The sequence below is a fragment of the Leptopilina heterotoma genome, unplaced genomic scaffold (assembly GCF_015476425.1).
Source record: "Leptopilina heterotoma isolate Lh14 unplaced genomic scaffold, ASM1547642v1 Lhet_24, whole genome shotgun sequence".
Lineage (NCBI taxonomy): Eukaryota > Metazoa > Arthropoda > Insecta > Hymenoptera > Figitidae > Leptopilina > Leptopilina heterotoma.
The window spans coordinates 3,151,514-3,173,398 of NW_025110956.1; the positions used below are offsets into that span (position 1 = coordinate 3,151,514).

At 32.5% G+C, this 21,885-nt stretch overlaps 1 protein-coding gene across 2 annotated transcripts in view; it reads left to right on the forward strand.

Annotated features, from left to right (window-relative positions):
• LOC122502973 (cyclin-dependent-like kinase 5) overlaps window positions 1–19,089 on the forward strand; it is a 37,633-nt gene extending 18,544 nt beyond the window's left edge. For both annotated transcript variants that reach the window (XM_043613341.1, XM_043613342.1), the window contains exons 3-7: window positions 583–776; window positions 850–937; window positions 1,055–1,226; window positions 18,120–18,331; window positions 18,741–19,089. In XM_043613341.1, the coding sequence (XP_043469276.1) occupies window positions 583–776; window positions 850–937; window positions 1,055–1,226; window positions 18,120–18,331; window positions 18,741–18,845 (771 nt within the window). In that variant the 3' untranslated portion in view covers window positions 18,846–19,089. The remainder of the gene's footprint in view (window positions 1–582; window positions 777–849; window positions 938–1,054; window positions 1,227–18,119; window positions 18,332–18,740) is intronic.
• Window positions 19,090–21,885: the final 2,796 nt, after the last annotated feature.

Genomic DNA, 21,885 nt, shown 5'->3' on the forward strand with positions numbered 1-21,885 from the left:
TTCGTTATGAAACTATCAGAAGGAGGGTGTGTTGGGCGAACCAAGAATAAGAATAATAACGTGTTGATGAATATTTGTATTGTCTTCACTTACTGTACAATCTGCTAATATACTCAGACGTCTTTCCCTGGCCAGGTTCAGTCACAATAATAGTTATTCGAAATTATGTTATAATATAATCGTCGACAATAATTTAGTCTTTACACTTGAGCGTACGGCACTAGAATGGCTTCACCTCGCCGGTGCCTCGTGAATATCACGTAAACCGAAGAGTCGTCTACAGCAGTTCCAGTGACAATATTAATATCTTGTTCATCGTCAACATCAAAATATTGATCATCGTCCATTCTAATAATTATACTTGAACCTTGACTCTTGTAAATTTCGCCAATTGATTTTTCGCTCGAATCCTCATATGAGTTGTAATATTCATCGCATATTACCCTTAGCTGATAATATAATATATTTCGAAAGATAAAAAACTGCTCAATTAACAATATTTCTATTTATTTAATTGAACTCAATAATTATAACCAATTATAAAAAAATTTGTTTTTAAACAAATTCCTTGGTTATTTTTAGGGTGTGCCATCTTCTGCTCTTAGAGAAATTTGTTTACTTAAGGAATTAAAACATAAAAATATAGTTCGCTTATATGATGTACTACACAATGATAAAAAATTGACTCTAGTATTTGAGCATTGTGACCAAGATCTAAAAAAATATTTTGATAGTCTTAATGGTGAAATAGATTTGGATGTAGTTAAATCATTTTTGTAAGTAAAATTTTGATATTAAAAAAATTAACTTCTTGGTTAGAACTTCAATAAAATAGATTTATTTTATCAGATATCAATTATTACGAGGATTAGCATTTTGCCACAGTAGAAATGTTTTACATAGAGATTTGAAGCCTCAAAATCTTCTCATTAATAAAGTAAGTAACAAGATGTAATTCTTTTTCAAATAATTATAAATCTGCATAAAAATATTTTAATAATTAAACAAATTTACTTTCTTGGATTATAAAATACTATTTATACACGTTTATCAGAATGGGGAGTTAAAACTAGCTGATTTTGGACTTGCGAGAGCTTTTGGAATTCCAGTTAAATGTTATTCTGCAGAAGTTGTAACTTTATGGTACCGTCCACCAGATGTTTTATTTGGAGCTAAACTTTACACAACATCCATTGATATGTGGAGCGCTGGTTGTATTTTTGCAGGTAAGAATAATTTTGCTTAAGAAAAGTTTCAATATTCTCACAAAGCACGATGTCTTCCTGATGTCTTTCTGGGAAGATCGGTTAGATGTTAAAGGAAGCTTTGTAGAGGCATCCAGGAAGTTCAAAAGGAATTATCAATTGGAACCTCAAGGGAAGCTTCTGTAGCACCTAACAGATTTTCCGGAAAAGCTTTCAAGAAGATATCTTGCTATGTGCTGCAAACTTTTCAATTGTACAAAAATGTTCTCTTAGTGATAAGTTTGCATCGCTTTGTCGAAAACTGATGATGCGAAATTGTTGCGAACTTACATTGAAAACTTGTTAAAAAATTTCTATGTAACCTTCCCGTAAATATTTTCTTCTCTAAACCATAAGAGACACACATTTTATATATTTGTCAGAAGAAAGTTCCTGTTATATAGTATTTATTCGTTATATATAATTGTTTTAAAGGTAAGTGAAGTTTTATATAAATCATCATGTTTAATATTATTTATATGAAAAAAGTACTTATTTGCATTTAGGAATTGGTTCCAAATGTTAATGGGATATCGAGGAAGAACTGCCCTTTTTCGTCCTTGAGCTGGTCTTCCATTTATGTAGTTTTCGTCGAAATAATTGAAAACAGAAGAAGTTCCTGAAGAACTTTTTCAGCGAGAAGCTGAAACGTAGTTTTTACTCGATCAGGGGACAAAAGCTAGGGCCATCATTACATGCGTTAAATCTTTTATATCGTGATTTACGTGGTTGTAAGATTTTTGAAGCCCTTTAGCTTGGATTCGGCGGTATACCGATTGACAAAGATGGAAGAAGCAATAAGAGATGTCAGCATCAGGAAACACTTCGGCACATGCGTTTAAAATTACTAGGGTGTTGTGGGGTGATGTGAAACATGGGGGGATGTTCCAAACCGCCGATTTCTGATCTACAGTTCGATATTGAACAGAGCCAAGTATTGCCATTTGTTTGAGTCTTCAGTAGCTTGTTTTTTATATAAAACTCACGAGACAGCTCGCAGCTAGGTTTGCTGTACGTAAGTTGACTTAAATTTCTCGAGCAGGAAATATTTCTCGCGCCTTACATTTCTAATCGTTTCGTGAAGGGTTTTAATTTATTTTATAGATAAGAATGTGTTATCATATTTGGGGTGATGTGCAACAGTTTTTTCTTTTTTATACTTTACGTGCCATAACTGCGATTCACATGATGAATAAAAAATTCTGAGTTATTTTCCTTTAATTATATTTCTTATTCAGTTATAAATAAATAAAAAATTAAAGGGCACACCTAGTGTGAGTGACTGAAAAAAACGGTGATTTTTAGGAATTTTTTTCAGGGAAATTATTGCATCTAATTTTTTTAAAGTTTTGTACATGTATATTTGTATAAATAGTGAACATTTTGTAATTTTTTCAAAGACAAATATCTTTTTTTAAAAAAGTTATTCGCTATCTCCTAAGTATCCAAAAAAAAGTTCTCCCACTGCTGTAGTGATTGCGGCCTTCTCAGTGACCTAAATCAAAAAAACCAAAAAGATTATTAAACTAGAAGATATTTGCCGTACAATGTCCCTCGGATGTCAAAAAATATTGAATTGCAACAAAGTGGCGGAGTTTTGAAAAAAGCTTTTCAATTTCGCCAAAAAAATCCGATGGTTCTTGGCATCCCAAAATTTTATTTTTCTTCCAATCAAAAAACTAGAGCCTCATTATACGGCAAATATCTTCTAGTTTAATAATCATTTTGGTTTTTTTTATTTCAGTCACTCAGAAGGCCGCAATCACTGCAGCAGTGGAAAAACTGGTTTTTTTTGACATAGCGAATAACTCTTTAAAAAAAGATATTTTTCTTTGAAGAAATTACAAAATGTTCACTATTTATACAAATATACATGTACAAAACTTTAAAAAAAATTAGATGCAATAATTTCCCTGGAAAAAATTCTTAAAATTCGACGTTTTTTTCAGTCACTCACACTAGGTGTGCCCCTACAAAAAAATTTTTTTTCTTTGGTGAAATCTCCACTTTTCAGAGGTGAACTATACCTTAGTAAATTTTTTTTGGTCAGATTTCGATTAGTTTGCATTGAAAAAGCCTAAAATTAATAATTAAAGAGATTTTCATCGATATTTATGCATTACAAACCTGAATTTTACTGGTGTTGCACATCACCCCAACTTTTTTGGAAAATGCCAAAACAGACGTTTTTGAAAAAGCGAAAAATTTTAAATTCTGAAAATCTAATAATGCAGAAATATTCTATTATAATGCCTCTAAGTCATTCAATGTTAAAATATTTAAAAATTTAATTATTTGAAATGTTTTTTGTCCAACGAAAAAAAACGTTGCACATCACTTCACAACACCCTACTTCATAATCTACCATACTACAGAAGCGGACGATGCATGCTGCATCTTCTTTCCTGACCATTTTAAAATTAGAAAGGGAGTCAAATGAACTTTCTAGTTGGTACTAGAATGTATTAAACCCAGACCCGACCCCCTGTCCAACGTGTATCCACAAATAACCTTTTTTTAAATTGCCTTGAGAATTATAGCCGTCCATGTGTTCCTCCCGTCGACCATAAGTCGAAATTGCAGCTCTTGTTTCGCGCTAGGTTCACTTAATGTGTTGAGTGTGAGAATCAGTATCAGGGTCAACAAAATTGCAAGAATGGTTGACTGTAAGATGCTCAAACTCATGTTAATCAACAGTGTTGTATTCTTGCCAGCAGTCAGAGACTATTGTTTTCTCTTCAACAATCCTGTCTTTAATCACAGACATCGCCTTTTGAGTTTAACGTGCAGGACCTCCCAATACTGGTATACCCACATGGGTTTAATCACAAACAGAAGAGCTTTACTTGTTTTGTCAGGCACGGGAACAATAAAAATGTCCCTTGTTTCACGACAAAAACCTCCGAAAAGCCAAATCCCGACAATTACTCGACCGCTAGTACTATTGACTGCGGTGGTACATTTTTTTTTGAAATTTAGCTTTATCAATTTCTACTATTTTATTATTAACTATAATATTTTGTCGGAGAGCTGACAAGAGAATGTACAATGCGGTTAACTTGCAAGCAGTATTCAAAGAAAAGAGCAGATCGTTGAAACCATGTGTCAGTTTTCACAGACAATTTAAAATTACTCTTCTTCTCAAATGTCTGTTTCACGCTTTTTATTTTACTTTTTCTTTGACAACTACAAAAAATCATAAGCATTAAAAGTTGCATGAGTTTTATCATCTGAGCAAATAACAATTTTTTAAATTACATTGTAGTAATCTACCTCCATGTGGTCTCTTCTCAAGGCAGCTTAAAAAATGATTTTTTGTGAAGACACGTTGGAGGGGGTCGGGTCAGGGTTTGGTACCTTCTAATATCAACTAGAAGGTCAATTTGACTCCCTTTCTATATTAAATAAAACCCAAATAAATTCTTTCATAAAGAAACCCTTCTTTCATAAATCGTTATTAAGGTATTTTTAATTTTTACAATTTTTCGAAAAATAGTCAATTGAGGAAGAAAATGTGTGGAATAAAAAATTGTATTTTAACATGATATCGCATTACAATGCGGCAAACAAATATCATTCTTAATAACATTTCAATAATAAATGTAATTGATAAACCTGAGAGAAAACCCCAATAATAATTTACTGGGAATCACCATCAATGCGACACCGACCCCTGATCGCTCCTCGTCCTGAGATTTAAACGATTCACACAATTTAACCCGTTGACTGTCGATGACGCATATGGGGGATTTTACGCGAAGTGATCCAGGCCTCATGCGTTTACATGTCATACTTTGGTGATTTGTAATTCTTTTAAAGAAAAAGATGTGAATTTCACAAAATATGTTTTGGAAAGTTTTTTATCTGTACTTTTCAATGGCTATGTTAGTTTTTAACGTCTCCGTTAACTTTTCTTTCTTTTCATCTGTGCTATTCAAAACATCTACAGAATCACAGGTTTGCAAGCAATTAGAAGTTAGTTCTTGAACTTTGTTAAGTTCTTTTCTGCAAGCGAAACAAAATTTTAAATCTGCAGTTAACAAAGAAAATCGCAATAATAAATTTTGGGACATTATACTGTAACAGGTTTTTACTATTATTGAATTAATTTTTAATCGAATTTTAATTTAATATTATTTTTAATTTGGAATTATTTATTTTTCTTTTCTAAAACGAAGAAATTAAATTTGGTTAATAGAAAACCTGTTATCTATTTTGATTATTCATAGAGTATGGATTTGCCCATGGCGCCAGGCCATTTTGACACAGAATGACCACACCAAGAGATTAACATATTATGCCGACTGCTCATTTATCGTTAATTAAATTACTCATAACCGCGGAGAGGAGGGGGAGTAAGAATGATCACTGAACAACGCTGATTTATTTTTATTATGACTGGTCAGAGGAACAGCTCATTCAAATATTAAGGGGACCCAGTAAAAAGAATTCGATACTTGGACCGTGGAGTTCGTATACGAGCTCGGTAGCTCGTATGAGAAATATGAGAAATCTCTCATACGAGCCTTTTCCGTAATGAGAAGTAAATAGATGCTTGTATACGAGGTGACTTTTAAAGCATTTTTATTAATGTAACACTATTTTAAAGTAAATGTAGATAATAGAAATTAATTTTCAAAGTAAAACAATGCTAAATTTATAAGGGAAATGAAGTGTGCTTTGAAAATTCATTTCTATTATCTACATTTACTTTAAAATAGTGTTACATTAATAAAAATGCTTTAAAAGTCACCTCGTTTTCGGAAAACTTTCAGCGACAAAAATGTTCATTAATATGTTAGGAAGTTTTTTGGAAAATATCTCGCCATCAAATATCCTCACCAATCAAAAGTACCGGGGCAATGTTTTCATTGTTGGCGACAATATTTTCTTCCTGCTCATCAGGTTCGTCAAAGATTTCATTATTTATAATATTTATTTTTATTAAAAAGATTTGGCTTGCAGGAGGGTACGTGCTGTCATCCGGAAACAAGCAGCAGAGATAGGGGACATTCATGCTTTCGATAATTTGCACTAGCAAATGTCTAGGGTGACCAATCACTAAATTTAGCGACTGGAATGCCCACAGACACTGCCAGCACTGTCCTGCCGGTTGACAATTAAAAATGTTGTCTCTATTGCATCCCGGACATCCTCGCTTGATTGCCATTTCAACAGTTGTCGTCAAAAAGTGGCGCTCGACGACGGTTCCAGGTTGATCAGCTGGCAATCTCTCCTGGAAGTAACAAACCGAACACCGCCATGTACGAACTTCCGGGTTATGTGGGACCCACATCAACCCGCTCAAGTGTTGATGGTCTGAATTGGCCTCCGATAGGCTATTTAATGTGCTCTACATAAAAAAAGGACTTATGTATTTATACATACGAATATGCATATATATATTTCTTCATAGAGGCACCCATACAACTCGCATAAAAGAAAAGTTGTTAAAGGGTTAGGAAAAATAAGAAAGGGAAAAGGAAAACAGAATTTTAAACGTTTTATTAGTGAGAAATCTTCAGTGATGATCCGGTTAAAGAGAAGAAGGAATCCATTACACTTCATTTTCTCCAGTTTCTATTATCATAAATACTTACAACCGGAAGATTAATTTTAGTGAATGGCCTGTTTTCCCATTCTTCCTTCGTTATAAAATAATGGGGACGCATTATTATTCCCCAAATGTAATTTTTCCAAAATGTCATTTTACCGAACTGCACTTTTGCGAATAGTCATATTTGCGAGAAGCCATTTTTGCGAAAAGTCATTTTTACGAATTGCCATTTTTGCGAATAGTCATTTTAAAGAAATGACATTTTTGCGAATTGTCACTTTTGCGAATCGCTATTTTTACGAATTGTCATTTTTGCAAATAGTCATTTTTGCGAAAAGTCATTTTTACGAATTATCATTTTTGCGAAAAGCTATTTTTGCGAATTGTCATTTTTGCATATCGACATTTTTACGAATTGTCAATTTTCCGAAAAGTCATTTTTGCGAATCGCCATTTTTACGAATTGTCAATTTTCCAAAAAGTCATTTTTGCGAATTGTCATTTTTGCGAAAAATACAATAGTGAATTTATAGACCTACAAGTTTTCTATTGTATTTTTCGCAAAAATGACAATTCGCAAAAATGACTTTTCGGAAATTTGACAATTCGTAAAAATGTCGATTCGCAAAAATGACTTTTCAGAAAATTGACAATTCGTAAAAATGTCGATTCGCAAAGATGACAATTCGCAAAAATAACAATTCGTAAAAATAACTTTTCGCAAAAATGACTATTCGCAAAAATGACAATTCGTAAAAATGGCGATTCGCAAAAGTGACAATTCGCAAAAATGACATTTCTCAAAAATGACAATTCGCAAAAATGGCAATTCGCAAAAGTGACAATTCGCAAAAGTGGCATTTCGCAAAATTGGCTTTTCGCAAAAATGAGTATTCGCAAAAGTGCACTTCGGTAAAATGACATTTCGGAAAAATGACATTTGGGGAATAATCATGCGCCCCAAATAATGCGGTTCGCACCGGTGATAATAATCAGGTAGATTATTTGCCATTTTTAACTTTTTAATTTACCAGTGTAGCGAACGAGAGGAGGAGAGTGTCAACAATGTCTACGTGACTTTTAGTAAACAAAGGGCTGAATTACCATGAATAGGATCAGAGCTGGGAAGCTCAATAACTTGAAATTGTGTATCTTTACGTAAAAATGGTAATTAATGTCCTTTAAATTAAAGGTCGGTCAACTGTAACTAGTCTCGATGTACTATTCTAGTCTTATTATTACTAATTTTCTTTATTTTAACATTAAATTCACCGATTAATTCGATTATTTTGTAAGGTCCTTCAAAAAGGGGTCAAATTTTTTATCATTTCGAATGTTTATTTTTACGTTTACTATATCGTTAACTTTATAATTAACAGGATGAACATTTTTGTCATAATAATGTTTGTTTTTTCTTTTAGATTTTTCCATGTTTTCGCGAGCCAGGGATTGGACGTTATCCAATTTATAAAAAAGTTCTTGTAAATATTGTTGATAAGTTTTATCGGGTAATTCTTGGGGAAAACTTGACGGAATTATAGCTTCCTTACCAAAGACTAAAGTATAAGGTGCGAATCCCGTTGATTCATGAATAGAAGTATTATAAGAAAATAAAGCAAATCGCAACTTTTCGTCCCAAGATTGAGCGTTACTAAATTGACGGAGGTATTGAATTAAATCTTGGTGACTTCGTTTCAATGATCCTAAAGATTGAGGATGATAGGCCGTTGATTCTATTTTTTCAATATCAAAAATTTTACAGAAGAGTTTCATAACTTTACTCATGAAATTTCTCCCTTGATCAGTATGAATTATTTTAGGACAACCGTAGCGAGAAATAAATTTTTCAGCAAGAGCTTGGGCTATTGTAACCGAATCTATATTTTTTAATGGAATTGCGTCAGCATACTTTGAAAATACACATTGTATAGTCAAAATATACCTATTTTCACGAGGAGTAATTGGCAAAGGGCCAACTATATCTATTTGTAATTTATCAAAAGGTTCTTTTGGAGTATCCGTAATTTTCATAGGTTATTTTGTTCGTAAATTTATAATTTCATTTCTTTGACAATTTTTACAGGCTTTAATGAATTTTTGTATTTCAATTTTCATGTTAGGCCAAAAATATTTTGATCGAATTCTAGAATAGGTTTTTGAAACACCTTTGTGACCTCCTACAGTTGACTTATGAAATTCTTTGATAATTGGATGTCTTTCTTCTAATTTTGGGATTATTATTTCACCTGAACAGACCATAATTTTTATTTGTGAATTAGAAAAATGTTGACAAAACATTTTCTCAATAGAAAACCAGGAAATTTCGTCTAGCTTATTTCCGACTTTTGAAACTCTAGCAAAATTTACATCAAGTGGCTCCATAGCATTTCTCAGTCCAAGAATAGCACTGGATACTTTATTCAGATATGCTTTGCCTTCAAATTTTTCTTTTACTACAACATGAAAGATATAGCGATTTCCTTAAGGGATAACGATTACATTTCCAACCTTAAAATCATCATTTTTTATTGTATTAACATTTAACAAATTTCTTTCTATTAATTCTTTACTCATATCAGAATCAAAAATGCAATCCTCCGTGACAAAGTGAACAATATGACCAGTTCCCATGGACAACATATCTTTACTATAAATTATACAAGCATTATCAATCTGGAACACATGTCCAATCATCTTATCAAACATGTCTTCAAGGTTGATCATCCGACACGAATCAGGAATACAACATTCATCTTGGCTAAGGACATTTTCACTGTCACCCATTAAGCGGTGCAAAGACACAACAGGGATTCTATAATTCAATGGACAATCCCAATTCTCCGATCCCAGGCCGAATGTCTGCGTTCCAAGAGAACCATTACCCTCCGCAGATATAATATTGGATACAGTTCCCTTAGGGTGGAGTCCCATGGCAGCGTTTTGCGTTGCGTCGTAATGGGAGAGAAAAAGACGCAAATATACGTTTGCTGCTTTCTCTCTCATTACAACGCAACGCAAAACGCTGCCATGGGACTGCGGCCTTAGTCCCCAAACAATTCTCCTGGTAACTCGTTAAGAGAAAATCACAACCATACAATCCAAAAGCGCGATCAACCAGACAATGTACATTAATAATTTTTACTGTTTCCATTCCAACCTCATCATTGTTCACAGGATTTCTCGACAAAGCATCAGCATTAGCATTAATTCTACCAGGCTTGTAAATAATTTTGTAATCGTATTCACTCAATTTTATACGCCATCTTGCTAATCTAGAAATTGGGTCCTTTAATCCATTTAACCAAACTAGAGGTCTATGGTCTGTAACAAGTGTAAATTCCCTGCCATATAAATACGGACGGAAATGTTTTACACAAAACACAATAGCCAATAATTCTTTCTCAATGGTCGAATAATTAATTTCAGCCATTTGCAGGACTCTGGAAGCATATGCTATAGGAAGATCCCGTCCAATTGGTCCTTGACTAAGAATTCCTCCAATAGCATATTCAGAAGCATCTGTGGTTAAAACGATTGGTTTCGAAAAATCTGGGTATTGCAGAATAGGAGGTCTGCAAATCTGATCCCTTAATAATTCAAATGATTTTTGATGCAAAGAAGTCCAAACAAATGAAATATCCTTCTTTAACAATAAGGTAAGTGGTTTAGATATTTTGGAATATTCATTAATACACCTTCTATAATAACCCGTAAGACCTAGAAATTGTTTAATGTTTTTCTTTGTTTTTGGTATAGGAAATTTTTGGACTGCCTCCAATTTTCGAGGATCTGGTTTCACTCCCTTTTCAGTAACTAAATGCCCTAAATAAGTGATTTCTTTACGAAGAAAATTGCATTTATCTGGTTGCAGAGTAAGGGTGGAGTCCCATGACAGCGTTTTGCGTTGCGTCGTAATGGGAGAGAAAAAGACGCAAATATACGTTTGCTGCATTCTCTCTTATTACAACGCAACGCAAAACGCTGCCATAAGACTGCGGCCTAAGACCAGCAGAACTAAGTCTTCCTAACAATTTCCTTAATTTTTGAGAATGTACCTTCAAACTGGATGCATATATAACAATATCATCCATATAGACGAACATTTCAATTCCATGTAAACCTGACAAAACGTGATCCATCAATCTCTGGAAGGTACTTGGGGCTGTTTTCAATCCAAAAGGCATGCGGGTATATTGATAATGACCAAAAGGAGCACTAAAGGCGGTTTTCTGTTCACTTTCTGGATCAAGAGGAATTTGATGGAATCCTAAAGCTAGATCCAAAACAAAAATATTTAGCGCCACCACATTGATCGATTATATCGATAATGCTAGGTATCAGATAAACGACTCCCACTGTGATTTCATTTAATTTTCGGTAATCAATTACCATTCTCCAACGCTTATTACCCTTAGAATCTGGACTTTTGGGTACAATCCAGAGGGGCGAATTATAAGGGGATGTAGACGGCTTAATAATATTTGCTGACAAAAGATTATTTAATTGTTTATTGATTTCATCGTTATGAATACGTGGATATCTATATTGTTTAACAAAAATTGGATTCTCAGTATTTGTAATAATTTTATGTTTCAGGACATTTGTAGAACCCAATGTATCTCCTGGTAAATAAAATTGATTCGGAAAATCATTAAAAATCTTTATTAAACTTTCCTTCTCTTCATCATTGAAACCATTCAAATCTAAATTTTGTAATAATAAAGCTAATCTTTCAGCATGTTTTTTAATCTCATCAGGGGGTTTTAGTATTGAAGAATTTAAAGGGGTTGAAAATTCCTGCAATTCCAATGCTGGTACTGTCAGTTCCACATTTTCACTAGTCGAATTAACCATGAATAATTTAACTAAAACATTATTATTATTAACCAATACCTCTCCCGAAAATATTCCAGGACCACAAGAAATCCTCGGAATATATCCTTCAGTTAAGCAAGTAGACTTTATGGGTAATTCAACCAATGTTTTTGATCGTGGAGATAATTGAATTCTTTTATTTTCTTTAAAAGGCATATCTACATTATTCATTCTTATATAATTATCAATAAAGTTTAAAGTAGTTCTGTGTTGGTTTAGAAAAGTTATTCCCAAAACACCCTGATATTTAATAGGAATATCTGGTGTGACAACCTGAAATAAGGTCTCAATTCCAAAAATATAAATTTTTGTTTCTTCTAAAGTTTTTGTCATATTTGGATTAATTCCAACTAAATTAAAAATTTTTGTTTTGTCAATGAATGTTTCAGTTTTCAAAGTATTAATTTTAATTAAATTGACTGAGGAACCGGTGTCTATTAAAAAGTGTGCTCTTTTATTAAGAAATGAGGTACAGTAGAACCTCGATTATCCGAGGTAATGTGGGGAAGAGGTACCTCGGATAATCGAAAACTCGGATAACACGGAACCAATGAAAATTTCAAAATTTTAAATTATTTTTTATGTGTTTAAAGTGTTAGAATAATATTAAATGACAAAAATGGACGAAATTTTAAATGCAATGATCACAAATAGTGGTTTTGTAAAATTTATTTTCCAAATTTAGTCGCTCGATTCGTTTTATCCGAGTTATTCCGCATTATCCGAGCATGTTTTGTGCCTCGGATAATCCGGAATCTCGGATAATCGAGGCTCGGATAACCGAGGTTCTACTGTATTTTCTAAATCTATTGAGGGAACTTCTCTCTTTCTTTCTGTTTCTCTAAATTGGAGATTGATTCGCCTTTGTGGAGATTCTTCGTCCTTGGGGTCAGCAATTCTCTTACTTGCTGATCCCAAGTCAAGTTTTTTGAATCGAGTCCATCTTCTTTTTCTTTTTAAATTTTTTTGTAAATCTATTTCTTTTTCATGCTTTTTCTTTAGAAAACACATTTCAATTGTATGATTAGACTTTGAGCAATATTGGCACTTTCTCTCTCTATTTTCTTCACTTAATTTAGATTTACAATTAAATTTCTTATGACCAAACCGAAGACAATTGTAACATTGTATTTTTGACATGTCTAGGTTGTTATTTTTATTTCTTTTGTATTCTTTATTTTTCTCGGCACGAAAAAGAGCGTGACATTTCAGGGTTAAAAGTCCTAAACGGAACTGGTACAAGATTTAAATTTGAGGAAATTAAATTGGTTTGTTCTGATGTGGTTTCTGTACTATCTAAATGAATTGAGTCATCATTAGAACGAGCAATTTCTCTATGATTTTCATTTGAATTATTCTGACCTGTGTCAGAGGTATCATTAACATCATTCGTATTATTTTCAATATTTGGGTTTTTATCAGCACTTGGTCTTTTTGTTTTATCTGTTTTTCGTGAACGACCCATTTTAAGAAAAGAAAAATTTTCTTACAGCAAAGGTTTAAATATGATTTATTACTAAAATACCTCACAATTTCTATGGTTTGATTGATGTGCAGATTCCAGTTGAAATTCAAATTCTTCTTCTTCGTTTCGTAGCACCTTCCAGCAGAAATGTGGGAAGTGGGGTGATCCTCGGGTTTCACTATGATGATAGAGATGTCGCTGCTTCCTCCTCTGGTAAAGTCTTTCAAGCGCGCATGCGCAAGGCTCCACTTCTCAAGGTCCAGCGATGTCAGTATTTTCGATGATGATGTACTTTTCTTATCACAGTTTATTTATTTTTATTTATTAATGTTCAGTCCAGTATCCCACCGCTGTCACCAAAAATTTGAATATGTCGCATCACAGGTTGGATTTTACGTATATTTCCGTTGGATTCACAAATAACCAATGGCTAGATTCTTTTTACTGTTATAACCGCTTGAAAGCGGGCACTGAATTTAAATTTGAATTTATTATTCAGATTAAAGGTGGGATAAATAAATATACACTTATAATTAATTGGAAAAACCCCTTTCGGGTAAAAAACCAATTTTATTTAAGTTCAAATATTGTTTCTTTTAAATATACACTTCACAATTCGATTTTACAAATAATTGTTTTATTGTTAAATATTAATTTAACAATTTTAATTGTTTGTCGAAGGTTTGATTTAGTTTATTCACACTTTATGAGATTCGTTGATTTAACAATGTAATACTTTTAAAGATATGCACTAACAAGTAGTGGTTTCTTTTCATGTTTCGAAAATTGTCTCAAACTTTGGGTCTCAGGCGCTCTCTTTATATACCCAACTAAAAGGGGGGAGGTTTACCCTTCCCTCTTTGTTTAACCAATCAGAGCGCTGATAACGTGGCACTTGACCAATAAGCGTTGAACATTCAAGGTCAAGTTATTGCGCATTTTCCAAATGACCAAAATAATGACACGTGTCAAGGTTAAATTATTACGCATTTAACAGATCTCAAGGTCAGATTATTACGCATCCTACAAATGACTCATTATTGTCATATATTTTACTGCGCAGTTTTTATCTGCGCAATAAAATAACCGTCATACGAAGATTTACAATATAATTTTGCAGTTTTTCTTATCTAAAATAAGAAGTACAAATTCAGTATTTCATAATCATAGTTTCGTTCTATTTTTCAAATATAAATAAAATATTTAATGCATATTCCTTAATTAATTAAACACTAATAATAATAATAAATTTAAATTAATATTAATACAATTAATACTATATTTAATTACAGTTTTCTAAAATAATTACAATAATTTTATAATAACCTATAATAATACAATGATTATACGATAGAGAGAGAAAGAGAAAGAACAAATGTCAAATAAAAGGTCTTTTCAATTTCTGGATCAAATAATAATAATAATATTAATAATAATAATAATAATAACAACAATAATAACAATAATAATAATGATGTTTAATTGTAATATAAATATAACTTTAGATTTTTAAATTTGAATCTTCCAAGATGACAATCGAAAATTCCTAGTTCATCTATATAGAATTTAAAATTCCCTATAAAATTTACTAGGCACTGATGCCAGATGCCACACGTTGTAATGAGAGAGAATGCAGCAAACGTATATTTGCGTCTTTTTCTCTCCCATTACGACGCAACGCAAAACGCTGTCATGGGACTCCACCCTCATTTTTCACACAAATATATTTTATTTTTATTTTATTTGAAATGTCACAATTGTGACGCACACACTATGACAGACAGAACGAGAATGAATATCAAAAAAATGGCCGTCTTCCTAGCCACGAATGCGTCGCTTCCTCCGCGCTTCGTTTTGTTTCTCGAGGTGAGTCCCACAGGAATTATTAAGCTAAAGTTCGTTGGTCAATTATCACTCGTCGATAACTGTCTCTCAACTGTCGGTAATAAGTAACACACGGCGCCACATGAGCGCTGCGTACAAGCCGATGTTACGCCACCGATCCAATATGGCTGCACTAAATGTTTTGACAGGTGACTTGTCGCTGTCTCCGAATTCGTCTTCCTGGCACTCTTGGATAATCGGGAATCATTTCCGACTACTTATGCCAGGAAGCACTTCCCACGACGACTTCAGTTGTCTGCCTTTTCCGTGAGTTGAATGTGGAGTTGACGAGAGGCGAGAGTCTTTACTCTCGCGATTATTTTCAATGAAAACAAAGAATTGGAACGATTAATTTTTCCAATTTATTTACTTGAATTTAAGCATTGATGTGATGAGTTTGCAGGTGAAAATTATAAAATTTATAACGTTTCACGTGAGAGCGCGGCGCGTCATTATTTTACCCTGAAAGAAAATGTCATTTTTTATATATTAATAATTTTAGTCCCACTTTGAGAAGAAACGTTTCCGATAGGAAAAAAGCTCAGCTTTTTTTCTAAATAAAAAGAAGTTTTAAAACAATACCGATTTTACAGAAAAATGAAAATTAAACTTAATTTTTAATTTTCAAGGTCAAAAAACATTTTTTTAAACTAACATAGCCATTGAAAAGTACACATAAAAACCATTCCAAAACATATTTAGTGAAATTCACATATTTTTTTAAAGAGAAATACAAGTCACCAAAGTATGACGTGCAAACGTATGAGGCCTGGATCACTTGGCGTAAAATCTCCCATATATTCGCAAAACTAAGACTGGACAAAAGTGTTCATGACGCATATATGGGCAACTTAAAAAGGGTGATTAAAAACTTCTTAAATGTTCCTGAAACCGGTTACTCGGGGGTTTATGGGGTCGCTGATTCCGAATCTGACATTAGTTTTTAAAAATTTTAAATGGTGGATCCAATATCGCGGACGACAAAATAGAAAAATTGATCAGATTGACTTGAAACTGAATACTCGGGAATTTTCAGGGTTGCTTATTACGAAACTGAAATCAGTTTTTAAAAATTCAAAATGGCTGATACAATATGGCGGACGACAAAATAAAAAATTAATTGGATTGGCTTGAAAGTTACTTAATAAGCTAAGGAAACATACCCTTTTGAACCTCTGAATTTGACTCTCCAGTTTTCTCAGTGTGGAATGTAAAATCCTAGCCTCCTTGTGGTACATTCAGGGGTCGTGAATTTAAAAAATGTAATTAACTATAAAAATTAAATTCACCTGCTATTGTCAGGGTATTTAACGAAATTTGAATTTACCAAAAATTATTATACTGATGTCAGATTAACCAGTTTCAAACAAAATCAATAAATTTTTATAAAATTTCCGCCATGTTGAATCAGATATTTAAAATTTTAAAAAACTGATTTCAGATTCGTTATCAGCAACCCTGAAAATCCCCAAGTATTCAATTTCAAGTCAAACTGATCTTTTTTTTATTTCGTTGTCCGCCATTTCGAATTTTGGAAAACTAATGTCAGATTCTTTAATTATGAAAGATTTCGACTATATCAGCAATTAGTGACATCTATTAGACGTCGATTGAACTCTTTGGTTTAGAGTTAGGTGTTTTTCTTAAGGTAATTATTCCGATATGGTTGTCGGTAAATAATTATTTTTTTGAATTTAACTTTTTGATCTGAAAAAATAAGCTGCGTGAACGACTGCACTATGCATCTGTGAGGACTCGAACCCCAGTTAATATCTGCCTATCGCGGGACTTAAGCCTATCAATGCACCTTGCCAACACAGCCTGGACATACACGTTTCTTATATTCTCAAATCAAGCCCATACACTAGTGGAAGAGCTGTATAGTTATTGATAGGCTTAAGTCCCGCTATAGGCAGCTATTAACTAGGTATTTTTTAGATCAAAAATTAAATTCAAAAATATAATTATTTACCGATAACCATATCGGAATAATTATCTTAAGAAAAACACCTAACTCTAAACCAAAGAGTTTAATCGACATCTAATAGATGTCACTAATTGCTGATATAGTCGAAATCTTTCATAATTAAAAATTCTTAATCAGCAAATAATTTCCTACATTAACTAATGTCAGATTCGTTATTAGCGATCCTATAAACCCCCAAATAACCATATTGGATCCGCCATTTTGAATTTTGGAAAACTAATGTTAGATTCGTAATCAGCGACCCTTATTGTTTGGCCCAAACAGTGGAAATCTCGTTGACAGCCAAGGGGTTAAGTAAAAAAGATTAATTTAACATTAGCGTGGTATGCTGCTTAATACTATCAATACGAGAATGAACGCGTCGGTACGCCAACTTATCACTGATCTATATATTAACTGGATGGCGGATGGGCTGCCAAAAATTGTTCGTGAGTGTTCAGAAACATTCGTTTCAGTCCTCAGCGGCTGTACATACCGCTAAATTGTGAAGGGTACAAAATTCTATATTATTCAGTTTATTACTTGACTCCTGGTATTAAATATAGGGCCAGATTCACCAAATCTGATTAAAAGTTAATCAATGGTTAAAGTCAGTTTAACCGCCCATGATTGGTCGGTTAAGGATATAATCATTGATTAATTTTTAATCGGAATTGGTGAAACTGGCCCATATTCTACTATTTTATTTTCATCACCGTGATTGCCGAGCAAGTTTACGAAGTACAGTCGTGATTAACGATAATAACGCTCTAATAATCACAGACAGTGGATTCGACATTGCATGACGTACACCATCCAGGTAGTATATAGATTAGTGCAACTTATCCACAGTCGCAATCACTTCTTATCGGGCCTTTAATTCAATATGGTCGCTTGCAGTGTTTTGGCAAGACCACAACAAAGAATACTTTTTGTCTTTCTGTTGCTCTTGCATTTTCGGAAATCACATCCGCATATATGCACAAGGAAGCTCTTCCCCTGATACAACTATGTCTTTTCTTCCCGTGTGTATGAAAATATAAAATAATAAAAACAATAATCATACTAATTAATTATAATTCTTCGATATTGATACGGAAGTTATATAAGTTTGTATTCTCTTTATAGAGTTAGCGAATGCAGGTAGACCACTGTTTCCAGGATCAGATGTAGATGACCAACTAAAACGAATATTTAAAATGTTGGGTACACCCACAGAGGAAACGTGGCCAGATCTTACAACTCTTCCTGACTATAAACCATTTCCTCAGTATCACCCGACTCAAGGCTTACCTCAAGTTACTCCAAAACTCACAGCTAGAGGCAAAGATTTGCTACAAGTACGTTTATTCAAATTTATAGTACACATGTATTCATATATCATATCACCTAGTAAGTTAAAAGGGACCTTCGATCCCTTTTTTGAAGATCAAGAATAAAGTAGGTAATATTTTTTAAAAAGTACTTACCTACACTGGTCTCCAAAAATTAGATTTTTTTGTAAAAAAAGTAAACGATAGTTATTTTTATACAATTTTTGCCGTAGAGCAAAAATGAGTTTTCATTTCAACCACATTGAGCTGTTTATCACGTTGCGTTTTTTTATAGTGCAGTAAAAAGTGTCAAAAATGAGATTTTAGACTCGAATTATTTAAAGCTTTTTAGTGATAACATTAATAAAAATTTAATTTGATAAATTTTTTGTTTATTTTTATGTTGTTCTTAATGTAGTTTATTTATCGTTTTCAGAGGTTACTAGTATGCAATCCAGTACTTCGGATTTCAGCGGAGGAAGCCATGCTGCATTCTTATTTTAATGATTTAAGTCCTACAATTAAAAACGATAGATATTAATATTTATAATATTAAAAGTGTACTATTATTACTGGACAAGAATTTTATTATTTATTAAAGAGAAACATATTCTTCTTCTTTATCTGGATAAATATATGATATTTCAAGTTCTAATTAATAGTATTAATTTTTGAGTCAATCTCTTTTTATAGTTATTCTGTACTTTTACGACAGTTTATGTATCTACATATTTCTTGAAATTGTCTGATGATTAAGCAAGAATAATAATTTAATTACATTAAAATCTTGTTTAAACGAATTTTCATTTATCGACTTCTCGTTTATATCCTAAAAGGCAGAGTATTTTCAGGAGGCCCTTTTAATGATTGGATTAGAAGCATTGACACAACTCATAATTTACACCTTATAATTATGGATTATCCTTCGATTACAGTAATTTTCTCTAAAATTAACCGTATTAGTGTTTTATAAATTACTTCAAAAATGTTTTAATAATTCTACATCATAATTTCATTTAAAATATTATTTGTAATAATTTTCATAATTAAGTCTTTAGAAATTTTCAAGGAATTGAAACAATTTTTTACGAATGTAAAACTATTGATAATTATTATAATTATAATAGCACTTGAAATTTGTATTTTTTTGCAATTCAAATGTCAGATTCTGAAAGATGCCGAAAAAAGCCATAAGGAATAATACTGATAAAATTTTTGCCATACGTGAATTCAGGGAACGGTGACATTCAATCTTCATTAAAAAATCTGACCTTCCCGTCCTTAAGGGGTTAATATAATTCTACAATTTTTCATTAGAGCTTGCATAAAGATAAGATAAACATTTATTAAAATTCTTTTTTCGTAATATTTTAGCTTTATTTTGGACTTACAATTTTTAAGAAATCTTAAATATGTATTTATTTTTGTCAGTTTTGTAATTTGAATTTTTTTCAATATTATAAAGTAAAAATGAGTACCACAGAACATTTCTTTGTGCATTAACTAGTGTTTATATAATCTATAAAATATTTGATTTCTTAATGCATATCAACTCAGTACAGATATTTAAGTTTTATATTCAATTTCGAAACATTTTACACAAAATTAAAAGGTGTATTTCTTTAAATAATTATTATTGTTTTCTCAACAAGTTATTAAGTTTACGTCGTATGCTGTAGTACAGATGACGATACTGTATGTCTTTAAGTTGTTGCCCGATTCTTCTCCAATTTTTAAAACGGTAAATAAATAATTCCAAAAGAAAAACACAAAATGAACAAAGAAATCCAGTGATTGCAACGAAAATTAGTTGGTGAATCGTCAACACTACTTTGAAATCTCTAGAACTGCAGGTTTTATCAGCTTGCATAGAAGACGTTTTCTTTATAGAATAAGGTTCCATCCATTTTTTTGAGAGTCCTGATTCGATAATTCTTTGCAATACTTGATCAAATCGCTTTGCGTAAGGAACACCTACACCAAGAAGTGTTATACTTGTACCACTTTCAAAATTGTCGGTGAAAATTTTGACAGGTAAATGTCCACATTTATCTCGTTTATTTGACAGGAATAATTCTGCTCTTGGTATTTCCAAAATACATTACACGTTTTTGGATTTTAATATACTGTCTAAACAATCTTCATGCTTCATAACCGTCAAATTGGCTTTCCATACAATTTTTCGCACAAGAGGATGGGTTGTGTTTTTCAAAGTTAAAAATCCATAATGTCTAATGAATATTTGTAAATTAGAGGAGACAACATCTTCCAAAGTTTCGTATTTGAATTCTTTTTTTGTTTGCAGTTGAGCACTAGTAATCGAAGTGTAAATCTGTGAGGTAAACATAAAGCATACGAGAAGGAAAGTTTGAAACATTACTCGCTCCGGAATTCTTTTGGGCTCTTTAGGAACAACTGATCCTAAATTAATTCGGAGCAGGTAGTCGATTTTCCAATTGTCTTTGTTGAAGTGCATGAGTCGTAAAACAATCCAAATGAAGATGGGTAGAAGTATTATCATAGCCAAATTAATCACTTGCAACTTAAATGTTAAGGACTTTACATCCTTACTGATAAGTGGCACTATCAATCCGAATTGAAGTTTTTGTAAACCTTTACTTATTTCCCAATTTGGCCTTGAACAAGTTTCCATCCCTATTTCCTTACTTATTATCTGAATTTGGTTGGCGAAGAGATCTTTGAGGATTCCTGAACTATTCTCCTTCGTGCATTGAATTATTCCCCAACTCTTAGTTGTTGATTCCACAATAGAAAAATTTATAACGTCTTTCATACTTTCAATTTTGTTGATTGCGAATCCAAATATCTTTTCTGATTTATTCTCTGGAACAAATACATCTGGAGGTGAGTGAAGAAAACTTGCTACCAATGGATAACTATGCAGAGATTCGAGTTTCTTAGGAAACCAAATTGTTTTCGAAGAGGCTGAAGCATTAGTAATCAAATCAAGAAAAGGATTGTACTGAATTACCTTAAAATCTTCTTTACTATTATTTAAACTTGCCTTATCTCTTCCTATTTCGATAACAGTAACATCAAGAAATTGTTGACTCCAGAGTTTTTTGAAAAATTGTCGATAGTTTAAAAGTCTCTTGGCAAGTAGTAGCAAACATTTTGGTCGACGCCTTGATTCTGAAAGTCGGGTTAAGAATTCAAATGATCTAGTAATTTTGCTATTGCTGTCAGTGCTCATGAGAACAAATAGCGAAATTCGAGGATTGTAGGTAATGAAATCCGACTTTGTGGGTTCATCATGATGAGGTAAGATAATCTTGTTAACTGGAATACTGCTCGATAGTTCCTTGAGTATCTCTTTGAATACAGTAGAACCCGGTTAATACGCTCCCGTTTAATACGATTTCCCGTTTAAAACGCTCATTTATAGTGGTCCCTGCAATTAAAGACATACATTTTATTTCCCGCTTAATACGTTTTCCCGCATAAGACGAATTCTTAGCGCGGTCCCTACAGAATCGTATTAACCGGGTTCTACTGTATTAGATTGTAGGCTACAGAATCCTCGATAGATTTATCCATCATAAATATTACCTGATAGATGT